This window comes from Sinocyclocheilus anshuiensis, unplaced genomic scaffold, assembly GCF_001515605.1.
Source record: "Sinocyclocheilus anshuiensis isolate Anshui unplaced genomic scaffold, SAMN03320099.WGS_v1.1 scaffold283, whole genome shotgun sequence".
Classification (NCBI taxonomy): domain Eukaryota; kingdom Metazoa; phylum Chordata; class Actinopteri; order Cypriniformes; family Cyprinidae; genus Sinocyclocheilus; species Sinocyclocheilus anshuiensis.
Window position 1 is genome coordinate 4,272,396 of NW_015549605.1, and position 14,297 is coordinate 4,286,692.

At 34.1% G+C, this 14,297-nt stretch overlaps 1 protein-coding gene across 5 annotated transcripts in view; it reads right to left on the bottom strand.

Moving 5' to 3' along the window:
• dgki (diacylglycerol kinase, iota) overlaps window positions 1-14,297 on the bottom strand; it is a 47,208-nt gene that overhangs the window by 11,251 nt on the left and 21,660 nt on the right. For 2 of the 5 annotated variants that reach the window (XM_016447657.1, XM_016447654.1), the window contains exons 3-18: window positions 11,688-11,783; window positions 11,178-11,252; window positions 9,994-10,050; window positions 9,790-9,855; window positions 9,639-9,707; window positions 9,447-9,563; window positions 7,604-7,678; window positions 7,318-7,413; window positions 5,684-5,766; window positions 3,981-4,041; window positions 3,600-3,713; window positions 2,145-2,270; window positions 1,988-2,066; window positions 432-487; window positions 299-361; window positions 109-182 (exon numbers count right to left, since the gene is read on the bottom strand). In XM_016447657.1, the coding sequence (XP_016303143.1) occupies window positions 109-182; window positions 299-361; window positions 432-487; window positions 1,988-2,066; window positions 2,145-2,270; window positions 3,600-3,713; window positions 3,981-4,041; window positions 5,684-5,766; window positions 7,318-7,413; window positions 7,604-7,678; window positions 9,447-9,563; window positions 9,639-9,707; window positions 9,790-9,855; window positions 9,994-10,050; window positions 11,178-11,252; window positions 11,688-11,783 (1,307 nt within the window). Of the gene's footprint in view, window positions 1-108; window positions 183-298; window positions 362-431; window positions 488-1,987; window positions 2,067-2,144; window positions 2,271-3,599; window positions 3,714-3,980; window positions 4,042-5,683; window positions 5,767-7,317; window positions 7,414-7,603; window positions 7,679-9,446; window positions 9,564-9,638; window positions 9,708-9,789; window positions 9,859-9,993; window positions 10,051-11,177; window positions 11,253-11,687; window positions 11,784-14,297 lie in introns of all 5 variants that reach the window. The other 3 variants (XM_016447656.1, XM_016447653.1, XM_016447655.1) reach the window with 2 other exon arrangements.

A 14,297-nucleotide genomic window follows, 5' to 3' on the forward strand; every position in this document is an offset into this window, starting at 1 on the left:
ATATTTTTTTTTTTTAATGTCTGATTTATTACTAACAGAGATACTACCAGAATTCATGATTAAAAAACAGCACCTTTTCCTGAGATCGAGCCCTATGTTTGCACACACCTGGGAATATTCAAGAAGACGATGCACTGAAACTTCAGCTCCTGGATCTTGGGTGTGAGATCCGTACCGTCACACTGCCAATAAAGAAGGAAAGTAATTACAAAGAAGAACATCAGGTGAACAATGGTAAAGTTAGCATGAGCGGACAGGTCCTGTCAAAGCACTGCTTTCATGGGAGTGTCATACTCACCACCACCCTGACGTGCTTGGACAGATCCCTGGAGCTCCGCTGGAGGAAGTCAGAGAAGGCCGCCTGAGGGGACAAAACACACACTGAAACACACACTTACTCAGTCTGTCAGACAGACGGGAGCTCGGCCTACCCCTGCATAGAACATCTTGTTACGGAAGCGACTGTTGAATTTCTCAGGATTGGCTTCTGTGAAGGAACACAAATGACAAATGATTATGACTCAGAGCAAGAGAAACAACGGATACATAAAGACATCTTATTAAAGACCAAATTTATTAAATGTCAAATCATAGAAAACTATGAACTGAAAGCATTCAATGTGCCACATATCAATATACACTATATTTCATGGATCATGATGTCATATAATGATTAACATATCCCCGCCCACATTTACTTTACAAATCAATATCTATTCAGTATTCAGCAAATTGTCTCTAATGAACGATAATGTGAACTGAACTCATAACTAATTAGCCAATCATGACAATCATAAAATATATTTTACATACAAAAAAAATTGCATCCCCTTGGAAGATGAACAGCCAAAAAAAAAAAAAAGATATTTAAACATATTGGCTATAATTGTAATGCATTTAAAAGTAAACTACATTTAAATAATAATTTTCACTATCCTCATTAAACATTTAATCTATGCATCGCAGTTTAAGTAATATAATTAAATGTAAAATAAATTATTAAAATACAATTAAAATAATTACAAATAACATTCCAATTTAAATAAAACCTTAATATGAATAAATAAATGGCAAATCCAGGTTACATTACTGAATACAGCAAATGTTAGATAATTAAATGAAGGAAAACATAATTATTTTACTTTTTAATTCCAAATCAGCTTGCTTGATTCTAATGGTGGGAAATGGATAATTAAAAACTACAATATCAAGATTTATATAGGACTTTAAGGTATTTTTAAATAATATTAAGATTAAAAAAAAAAAAAACAGAGACATTAAGACTAAAATATTGAGACATGTTTTTTAAAACATCAAGACAATTAAAAAATATCAATATGTGTCTTATAAAAATTTAAAGACAAGTTTTTTAAAAAGATTTTTAAGAAGATTTTGGTTTAAAATATTAAGACAAGTTTAAATAATATTAAGATGAATTTTAATTTTTTTTACTAAAATATTAAGGCATTAAGACTAAAATATTAAGACATGTTTTTAAATATTTAGATGTGTCATAAAAATATTACTTTTTTTTTAATATTAAGACATTTTTATATAATATTAAGATGTATTTTTAAAAATATTGACTAAAATATGAAAGCATTAAGACTAAAATATTAAGACATTTTTTTACCATTTGTGTCATAAAAAATATGAAGTTGTTATATCTCCTAAAATATAAAGACGTTCTTTTAAATATTAAGATGTATTTTTAAATAATACTAAGATGCTTTAAAAAAAATATTCACTAAAATCTGAAGGTATTAAGACTAAAATATTAACACTTTTATTTAGATGTGGATGTATCTATTTTTATATTTAGATCTAAAATACGTACACATTTTTTAAATATATATTTTAAGAATATCAAAACTATTAAAAGACTAAAGAATGTGTTCAGGGCATTTAAACCTTCACTGACAGCTATTAAAATGCCTCATGTATGTAGTGTAAACTACGGTCTCCAGTAGGACAGAGCATCACAGACCTCTGGACTCGTGGAACTCCAGGGTGACGTGGGCATCAAAGCCGAGGCTGAAGTAGTTATTGAACACGTTTAGAGGAAGCTGAGAACAGACACACAAACATATCAGCAGCGTATAAACACAACCCAATGTCTGTGTCAGCATGAACACAGCCATCACCTTCTGCGTTCCCTCCTCCGGCTGAACGGCCGATCGCTCCACCTGCAGATTCCAGCGGTCCAGCTGCACCACCGTCCCGTCCTCCACCTGACACAAGACCTTCGACACCGGATCGTCTGTGTAACCCTGAAACATCACAGCTACTGTCTGTGAGAGCGGCTTACTCCTGCCATAAACACTGTCCTTGACATCAATCGCAATGATTAGAGCATCAATTCAAATGATCATTACACCCGCTTCATTGCTAATAATAGACTTCAGATTGAGGCACGGGAAAAAACCTGGGAGCCTCCAGATTCCAAGGCCAGACACACAGTCAGAGTATAATAGAAAATAATGAGCGGCATTTATCAGTGACAATCACAGCCTCTCAGCCACATCATAATTCTGCAGCAAAAGTTACATATTCAGATTCAGTTTTAATATGAATTTGACGTTTATTGCTTTTTCAAATATAATTATTTTAAATATATAGATTAATTCTGAGGGTGGAAAATTGTTAATAAAACATTAAATATTAAAAAATATTTTTTAAATATTTAAATCCATTTTTAAAAGATATTAAGACTTTTTTTAACATTGAGATTTTTAAAAAGAGTATTAAGACATATATATATATATACAGTGGGTACGGAAAGTATTCAGACCCCCTTCAATTTTAAGAGTTTAATCCTTTTTTAATTAAACATATCCTTTTTTAAAATCTTAAGTCATACTTTTTTTTTTTTAAATATAGACTTTTTTGTAGATATTAAGACATTTAAAAAAAAATATTTAGAAAAATATTTAGACATAAAAAACATACCAAGATTAATATTTAGGCATATCTTTTATTACATTTTAGACACTTAGAAAATAAATATATTTTTAAAAATTATTTAGACATATTTTTTTAAATATTAAGACTTTTAAAAAATATTTAGACAATTGTTTAATATAATGAGACATTTTTAAACATATTTAGACATATCTTTGAAAATATTTAAGACAGTTTTTAAAAAGCATAAATACATTTTTATAGATATTAAGACATTTAAAACAAATTAAGTTTTTTATTTTAAATTAGATAACATTTCAGACATACTTTAAAAAAAAATATATAAAGAAATTTCTTGTAGTTTTTTTTTTTCGTATTTAGACATTTAAAAAAAACAAGATTTATTTATATATATATACACACATACATACATACATACCTTTAAAAAAAATTAGGCGTTGTTTTCAAAAAAAAAAATCAAGACATATTTAAAAAAAATAGTTAGACATATCTTTTTACAAAATAATTTAGACACAATTTAGACATATTTTTACTATAAAGTGCCTCACTTACAGCACAATCACAGCTTCTCAGCCAATCAGAGCAGCCCGATCATATCAGACTAATGCAGATGTCTGGGCTATACAATTATTTATTTATCATTTAATGTAAAGATGCTTTAAGATGAGTTGACTCACCCCTCCCCAGTTCAGTGTCCTGGCAAGGTCATTTCCTGTACCAAGAGGAAGCACAGCTACAGGAGGTTGTGGGTTCATTTGTAGTTCATCTAAGGCCGAGAGAATCCAGCCCACCTAGACAAAAGAGGACAAACCACTCAAACCCGGGGTCAGAAATGACAAAAACGCCCAGGAAATCCAAGTTTGATCTCACAGGAGTCATAGATCTAGAAATTACCCACAAGAAAGCGTGACACTGCAAAGCACAGAGCCACCATTAGCTAATTACAGTGTTTTGTCACTGCGCATTCGTTGTCGTTCCTCACATTTGTCACCAGAGGGGGGTGCGTCCAAAATCTCTAAACTTCATCCCTGATCATCCCAACATGCATTGCAGCTTACCGTTCCATCTCCTCCACAGGCAAGGATGCGAAGATTTGGCACTTTCCTGTATAATTCCAGCCTGACGGACCGAAGGAAACAACAGTGTTGTGTGTTACTGATGCATGTGCAAGCAATTAGAATGCCAATTAACAGAATACTCCATTTAGCTTAACAAATCCAAACATAAGAGCTGTTTAAAGACCCTGAACAGTAGTTGCATGCATTAGATAACAATATCAAAACAAGTATCATTTTATCACAACTAACTTCACATTTCAGAGCCATTTTGCACTGATATTGGTAACACTTTACAATAAAGTTGAATTTGTTTTCGTTAGTTAATGCATTAGGCATCATGAACTAACAATATACAATACTTTTACAGCATTTATTAACGTTAATTTCTTTTTATATACCAGTACATTTAACATTACAAGTTGTGTAAGCATGTATTATGAAAGAACAGGAATAATGAACAACAATATATTTAATAATTAACCTAGATTGGTAAATGCAATATATTTATCATTAGTAAATTAACTAATGCTAACAAACTTAACCTTAATGTAAAGTGGGTACTATTAGTAACGTCAGTTAATGCATTAACTAACATTAACTAACTATGAGCAATACATTTGTTACAGTATTTATTCATCTTTGTTAACATTAGTTGATAAAAACTACAACTGTTCATTGTTAGTTCATGTTAGCTCAGGTCTATTAAATCATTTTGACAGATACAGCTTAAAATGTATTAGTACATTTTGAAATTAAGATTAATAAATGCTTTAGACGTGTTTTCTAAAGCATTTTGTGGTAACACATAAGGTTCCATTTGTTAACATCAGTTAACTACATTAGTTAACAAACAACCGATAAAAATACTTCTAAAGCATTTATGAATCTTAGTTAATGTTGATTCCAATATTTACTAATACTTTATTAAAATCAAAAGTTGTATCTATTAATGTTATGTACCTGAGCTAACATGAACCAACAATGAACAGCTGTATTTTTATTAACTAACTTTAACAAAGATGAATAAATACTGTAACACGTTTAGTGCTCATTTTAAGTTAATGTTAGTCGATGCATAAATTTAGTTAACAAATGGAACCTTATTGTAAAGTGTTACCAATTTTGTCTTCATTTTCAATGTTCATTCATCATGTAAAACCTAATAAAACAATTAATTTGGGAACCATTTGGCATGAAAAATAGTTTTCTTTGAAATAAATGACACTTCATTTCATATTTTCATTTTTTCCTTCTAATGCAATGAGATTTTTAAGTGTGGATTAAATGTTTTGGGGGCCACTGCATGTGTGCGTGTTGGTTTTCTGTTTTAATAGAGGGAGTTTAATCACAGCTCTGTCAGACAGCTCTGAAGAAAAGCCCTCCAGCTGCCCAGCTGTGTCTGCCCTCCCATCTTAATACTCTCTCTCTCTCTCTCTCTCTCTCTCTCTCTCTGTCAGCGGTAGAGCCCATCAGAGCCCATCGCCTGTGCTTTGCTGCCTCACGGCTCAATTACTGAGGCGGTGGGCAGCGGGGAGAGAAGCTTCTAGAACACTGAACTCCCTCACAGAACACAGCACTGCTGAGATCCAACGACTACATAATTAATGTGGTCAGGACAAAGAAATGGTGGGTTAAAGTGCATTAAGGGAGGGAGAGATGATCTGAAATGTAATGAAAGAGAGCGCTGAAATCGAGAGACTCACGCTTCTCTGGGCCCTCCCTGAGACAAATCAAACACCTGCCGAGGGTTCAGGATCCACATGAACATCTGCAGCAGCTTCGTCCCCTGAGAACCACAGACAGAAGATCAGACAGACACAACGATACACATACAGAAGGACAGATAGAGTGGCAGAACGACAGAGTGACAGAAGGACATTCAGAGAGAATGACAGATAGAAGGATAGATAGAACAATAAAACGTTAGATAGAAAGAACGATAGAACGATAGAACGATAGATAGATAGATAGATAGATAGACAAATTGAACGAGAAAGATAAACAGCTAAACAGTGATAGAACGAGAGACAGTGATTGACGTCAGACAGATAGAACAACAGAGAGAGTGACAGAAAACAGACAGAACAACAGCATGATAGAATGACAGAGTGACAGACAGAACAACAGACAAACAGAACAACAGACAGAGTCATAGATAGAACGACTGAGTGATACAACAACAGACATACAGAGTGACAGTTAGAATGACAGACAGATAGAACAGACATACAGAACAACACAGTGATAGATAGAACGACAGACAGGTACAGAGACAACAACAGACAGATAGAACAACAGAGAGTGATAGACAGAATGGAATATTGTCAGAATGACAGACAGACTGAAGGACAGTCATAGATATAACAACAGAAAGATAGAATAACAGTCATAGAGCAACAGACAGAATGATAGACAGAGTGATAGATAGAATGACAGTGACAGAACGACAGACAGATAGAACAAATCATAGAACTACAGACAGACAGAATGAGTCATAGAGCAGACAGAATGACAGTGATAGAACGACAGACAGATAGAACAACAGACAGTCATAGACAGATCAACAGACAGACAACACAGTGATAGATAAACCGACCAACAGACAGACAACACTGATAGATAGACCGACCGACAGACAGAGCAACAGACAGATAGATAGAACGACAGAGAGAGAACAACAGACAGAGTGACAGAGTGGCAGTGACAGAATGGCAGACAGGCAGAGAGAGTGACAGGTAAAACGACAGACAGAAGGTGACAGTGATAGAACAACAGACAAAAAGAACAAAAGAGTCATAAATGAAACAACGGATAGATAGAATGACAGACTGAATGATAGAACGACTAAGTGATACAACGACAGACAGATAGAACAGACAGAGCAACACAGTGACAGACAGGGAGAACGTCAGACAGAGTGATAAAACAACAGACAGAACGTCAGAGTGGTAGATATATTGACAAACAAACAGAATGTTAGATAGAATGGCAGACAGACATAATGTTAGACAGAACAACAGACAGACAGATAGACAGGTAGATGGATGGACAGACAGAACCACAGACAGATGGATAGAATGGCAGAGGCCAACAGACTGATAGACACACAGATCTCTCGTTTAACTCTCTTCCCACACAATAAAATAAATGGACATGAAATATTGATTTAATCTAAAATTGTTTATGTAATGCATCCATACATTTTTTAATGAAATATTTATGCTAAGTAGTCACATATTAAGCAGTTTAATGTACAGTAATTTGGTCATTATGACCCTTTCAGGGTTTATTGTTCTATAATGACTGTACATTGTTCCTCCATTAGTGTCTAGATCACCTGGTTTCCGCCGCTCTTGGGGTTGACGAACACCAGCACTGGTTTCATCAGCGGTGAGGGCAGCGGCTTCAGCATGAACGGACGCCATTTCGATTCCTGCAGAAGCCACTCCATTATACTTCAATAAATGCACATTTGCACACAAATACAGACACACACACACACACCACTGCAGTGAGCTGTGAGGACAGATGATCACTGAGCAGGAGTTAAGGGAAGAAAGCCCTCAGAAAACACTGTGGCATCATTTAAAAGGAGGGACAGGACAGGAATCAGATCTACTCACATCTGTCCCCTTTTTGCTGGCTCTTCTTTTGAACGACGTCCGTTTTTTCCTTCGAGTGGAGTTTTTAAATGAGCTCTGGGACACAGGAGAGAGACGCCGACTAAGCCAACACATACCAAAACTAACTCCAGCAGGACTAAGTTTAGTTAAAGTTGGACAATTACTGCTAGAAATGTTTATTTTTCAATTTAATGAAAAGTTCACCCAAAAAGGAAAACTTTTGATCACTTGTTCACCCTCATGTTGCTCTGAACCTGTTGATGAAGAAACCTGATGCAAATACGGTTCTTTTTTACCAACTATATTTAAAGTCTTCTGAAGTCATACAATGAGGAAAAGACTAAATTAACTCATTGACATTGAAAGGAAAAGAGCAGTGTAAACATACTGCAAAAAATCTTTTATATCGAAGAATAAAAAGTCATATGGGTTCAGAATGACATGAAGATGAGAAAATAATAAAAAGATTTTCCTTGGTTGAACTATTCCAAAAACACTTTGAATACAAGCAAGCAACTTCCCTTTGAGCAACTCCTGAATTGAAAGCAGCAGTTATATGCCACATTTCAAAAACCTGCCCCATCGATGCATAAATCCACCAATCATAGCTGAGCGTGTCATCAGTGGGCGTGGTCTAAATATCTGCTATGACTGTTGATATGATGGGTCAGTTTTTGAATTAAATTCTGGCTTTCAAGGCAACAGATAAACTGTGATGTTAAAAGTTTACATTGCAAAAAATTTTTTTTTTTTTTTTTACTCAGTATTTTGTCTTGATTTCCTAAGCAATTCTTAGGAATTCTCAGAATTGCAACTTTTTCCATCTCACAAATTATTATTTTTTTTTAAATTGCGAGACTTTTTTGTTGTAATTTTTTTGGTTTATATCTCACAATTCAAAGGTTATATCAAGCAATTCTGTCTTTTGTCAGAATTCTGATTTTGTATCTTGCAATTCTGTTTTTTTTTTTGCAATAGAAAAACAAATTAAAAAGGTGATTGCGACTTTTTATCTCACAATTCTGACTTTTTCACCCTTGCAATTTTAAGTTTATATCTTGCAATTCTGAATTTATATTTTGCAAGACTTGCCAGAATCTCAGTACTGCAATAAAAAAGTGAAAATTCTGAGATATAAACTCAGAATTGTGAGAAAAATGTTGCAGTTATCTTTATTTTTTCATCCCGTGGTGGAAACAATCTTCCATATTTTCCAGTCCAAATATCTAAACATTCTTAAATCAAGACACATTTACAAGAGGAGCAAAATTGCACAAGATATGTTTGCTTTCTGAAAATATTTTTGCTTACAATAAGAAAAATATCTGCCAAAGTGGTAAGAAAAATTAATTTGAATTCAATGTATTTATTTTTTACCCCATTTTTTCTTGTTTTAAGCATAAGTTTACTTAATTTTGCTTACTTACTTTTATATATTATTATTATTACTATTATTATTAAGAACATACTTTAAGTCATTCTGCTTTTCACGTAAATGTTTCTTAATTTCAGAACATTTAGATATTTGTACTGGAAAACAAGACAAAAATACTGAGTAAGAAGTCATTTTTGCAGTGTATGAAACAATGAAAGAAGCTCCATATAAAATATGTAGACGAGTTTTATGAAACACACTGTTACTGATATCAAATCTTGCAGCATCGAAGCGTATTTAAGCCGAAGCTGATCAGCATAACTGAGTGCAGAAGACAAGATCATACAGCCCAGCTTCAAAACACAGTCTAGAGTCACCTTGCATTAGCATCTCCTGCAGGACATTACATAAACCTCAGGCTCAGGTCTTCTCATAAGTGCTGATAAAACTCTGATAAGATGAGCATACCTGCGGTTTCCTGACTTTGATGATCCAGGAAGGTGGTACGATGACCCCGGCGTGAGCTCCTAGAGAACAGGGCTCCTCGATCTGATGTAGCATGAAGCACGTGACCTTATTATGGAACTGATGGACAGAGAAAGAGATGAAACAAATCTGCGTTAAATAAACCAGTGAGTTAAACACTGACGTGACACTCACTGCCTGCTTGCACCAGGAGCAACTGATGGCCACAATCTCCTTGCTGTGGAAGAACTTCTGCGGGAAACTCTGCAATGAATGTGAAAGATGGCATAAACATACTAGACTTTTGCATACGAGTTATTCAATAAACTTTGAAGGCGTGACATACTTTTCCGCACTGACGACACTTCCCCTCTTGTCGCCGGCGATGGACCCAGTGATGTCTCAAAACGCTCTGCTGTCGCAAACAGACACAACGGGTCACATGTAAACGTGCCAACAAGGGTTCATTCTGCCATAGCACATGGAGTACAATGAGTATCCGATAAACTTCAGCATGATTTAAAGTCGTGTGGCGATGAATTGGACTCACATCTCTAAGGCATCGAGAGCCGCCCTCTCTGAAGGTGGGTTTGCAGCGGAAGTTGATCTGTGAGGGAGATAATGAAAGTAGAATTATAATACAATGAGAAGCTATTATTGTTGTAGCTTGTGTTATACTATATTCTATTCTATTATGCAATTGATAAAATACAATTTAAATGTTAAATACAGACACACACTTATTACTACAATATGTTAATTGTTTTAAAAATAATAAACAAATCTAAACTATCAAATAATTCTAAATAATTTATAATATTCATATTATCCAAAAACAGACATAACCATATTGTTATTAAAATATTTTTAAAAATCCATTACATTTCTAGCAAGAAAATATACATTTTAATATACACTGTTAGTTTGATATTTATTTGTTGTCTATTCATGCAATTGCACTGATAAATAGAACTACTATATTATATTTTATATTCATGCATTATATATAACAATTAATATATAAAGTAATATAATATATATTGTTTACAATGTGAAATATTTACACTATATTACAATTATATTTTTAAAAACTATAAAAATCATAAAAATAGTGATCTCTAAAGTATTAAATAATTCTAAATCATTTCTAATATATTTAATTCAATATATTAGCCAAAAACAGACATTACCACATAGTTAGTAAAATATAAATAATTTTTCATTAAATATCCAGCATAATATATTGAAATATTCAACTATTATTATATTATATAACATTATATAATATTACTATTTATATTAATTAATTACATATTACAATTAATATATAATGTAATATATTAACATAATACTGAAATATATATATATTTTTCGAAATATTAAAAAATTGTAAATCATTTCTAATATACATTTAAATAAATGAAATCAATCCAAAAACCACAGTAAATTATTCATTACATTTCCAGCAAGGCAGTATATATTGTGCTATATACTGTTATCCTTTCACATCTATTCGTGCAATTGCACTGACAAATATATTTGAACACTGCAACAGCAGGAACCAACTACTCCTGATCCTAAAAAAACATAACTGCAATGCCTAGATTATACCCTCTCATCCCATTTCATCACCCTCCTGATGTCTGCTTGAAGAGACAAACGTCAGCGTTCATCTGCAAAGGGCATACTGATGACGTGCATGAGAATTACAGAGATATTTCTGCCTCCGCTCACCTTGTCCAGCTCCTCGATACACGCCGTGTGGACCACGATCTTACAGGCTGCACACTTCCTCCGGGGAGCCGACTTCTTAAAGAGAACCGAACAGCACAAAACACACAGCAATTTGTCACAAAGCCAATGCACACATCAACGATCCATCTTATTGTAAGAGGAATATGCTCTCATCTTCAGCGGTAAAAAGCTTCCTCTGAGGCAAGGAAGGATTTTGCCAACCGCTTCAAGTGGTAATAATAGAGTTGCCACAGCTCTTGAAAACATCAGAGCGTGGCGCTGCGCTTTAACAAAAGCCTAACAAAATCCTTTTACCTGCTGTACATTCTCAGACTAATAGCTGCCTCTTCCTTTCAACACACACCAGCCTAACATTATCTCATGAAAGAAAATGTCACAGCTAAAACGCTCTAATGACACTCTCTTCTCTGCCTTCAGCTCGCCCTGCAAATACAGCAACCGTCTGACTTCTCTCGTCCGTTTTAACCCGTTTAACCACGTTATACTCACTGCAATCTTGACCACGCACGTCTCCTCGCCCAGGTAGCAGAGATCGCCGGAGCAATTCGTCTCCAGCCACAGGTGGTCACCGTTCACTGCGTTCTCCTGCAAAAAAGGAGATCAAATTAAAGGTTTTGTGGCTTTTAATCCATGTTTGTGTTTCATTTCCTTTGGAGGTCGCATATATCTAATTTCAGAAAAGTAACCATTATAAAACTTGTTATTCCTATAAATTCATGTCATTTCTTTCTTACTTTGGACTCTACTGGACTCTCTCTTCAAAGCTAACAGTGCTCTAAAGTTGTCACATTTATTGGCCGTATACATCATTGACACTCAGAAAAGTAACTGAGCGTCATTAACGTATACAGCTGGCTGACAAATGTAACAACTTTAGGGCACTGTTAGCTTTGATGTTAATCCTCCATGCTAATGCACTCTTAACCCTGTTGAAAAAACCAGCATATGCTGGTTAGGCATGTTTTGACGCCTAACCAGCGTATGCTGGTTTTTTCAACAGAGAAATGTTCACAAAATGAGCATATATGCATTTAAAATTGACAATTTTGCTCTTTCAGAAAAAACAAAACAAAAATATTCATCAAGTGCTCTCTAGAATGAAAATCCCCTTATGCTAACTGATTAGCATGTAGAAAATCATGGTTCATGGGTATTGTGACAATTTCCATGCATACAGTTATACAAAAGCTATGTAACTTTCTTACTTGACACTCAGAAAAGCAGCGTATGTGGCTGACAAATTTGACCACTTTAGGACACAGCCTTCAAAATGAGACACAGCCAATTAGTTTTAAAGCTATCATCTGCATGCAAATGCACTCTTGAATGTTTACAAAATCATCATACATGCATTTAAAATGGACAATTTTATTCTTTCAGGGAAAAAAAAATATGATCAAATGCTCTCTAGAATTAAAAAAAAATAAATCCCCTCATGCCACTGATTAGCATGTAGCAAATTATGGCTATTATGACAACCTCCATGTATACAGTTATACATATAGCTATACTTTCTTTCTTTGGACTATAATGGTTACTTTTCTGAGTGTCAATAACATATGTGGCAGACAAAAATGACAACTTGAGGGCGCAGTTTTCAAAATGAGATGTCTGCTAGCTTTGAAGCTAACGTCTATATGCTAATGTACTCTTAAATGCTCAGAAAATAAGCATATATGCTCATTTAAAATAGTTAATTTTACTGTTTTAAGAAAACAAACCGAAAGCACTGATCAAATTCTCTCTAGAAAGAAAAATCTCTTTTTAAAAATCCCTTTTTTACAGTGTAGTTATGAGTTTGCTTCATAACTAATTAACTTTGCAAACTACTGAACTAAACTGAACTCAACAGAACTGAATAACGGCATTAATGCAACTGTATTTGTTTCATAATTGAACTTGCTTTTAATACTGTTATTTTCTTGTTTATTACTGTGAAGCTGCTGTGAAACAATCTGTATTGTATAAAGCTAAACTAGGTGACCATATTTTAGTTTTCCAAAAAGAGGACACTTTTAGGTTCACCTAAAAGTATACGTAGCAAGTTTTTTTTTTTTGTGTGTTTGTTTGCTTGTTTTGTTTTTACAATAAATAAAAAGAAAACAAGTAGATAGAATAGAAAAATAATAGGAAATGCTAGTGTTAGAGGGCCATTTTTTTATAAAAATAAAACAAGTCAATAGAACAGAAAAAGAATAGGTAATGCTTGTGTTAGAAGGTCATTATTTATAATAAACAAAAAGAAAATAAGTAGAAAGAATAGAGAATGCTAGTGTTAAAGGCTCTTTTTTTCTTTTGAAATAAAACAAGTAGTTAGAATAGAAATAGAATAGAGAGTGCAAATGTTCGAGGGTCAAAAAAAATGTTATAAAAAAAAAAACAAGCAGATAAAATTAGAATTAGCATTATAATAGAGAGTGCTAGAGTTAAAGGGTCAAATGAAGATGAAAGAGATGTGTTTTCAGCTGTTTCTTGAAAATGATTAAGGACTCCATCAGGAGGGAACAGTTAATGTAAAAGTCCGTGAAAGTTTTATCATAGGTAGAATGCAAAATATTTCAATACAAGCATTTCAGTCAAATGTACTTTATGCAATATTTCAAACCTTTAACCCACTTGGGAAAATCAACCCATGGCAAAAGTTTAAAAGTAGCCAAATTCTGTGGAAAAAGCGCAGACTTGGCAACCCTGCATCCAGCTGCAGGAGTCAGATTTGACTGATCACATGTCGAGAATAAGGAGAGATGACTGACAAGACCATGCTGGAGTATTTGCTACTCAACAGATCCTGAGCTCATTGACAAATATCTGATCTTGCAAGATGTGCTTCCTTTACACAGTGTGTGTGTGATCGCGAAATCGAAAGTGAAAGTGAACAGCGCGAACGCTCATTCAAAAGAGATTTAAATACTCCGCATACTGATCGCGGCTCCCTGATGCGCCAAAATTATATACAATATTAGAATGTTTAAAGGAGTGGACACGAAAATCGCAGGAGCGAAACACATGTTGCGGGAGCAGGCAGCAATGGTCAGTAGGGATGGGCGTATCGATCCAAAGTATCGATATATCGATACTGACGCGAGTATCGAAAGTATC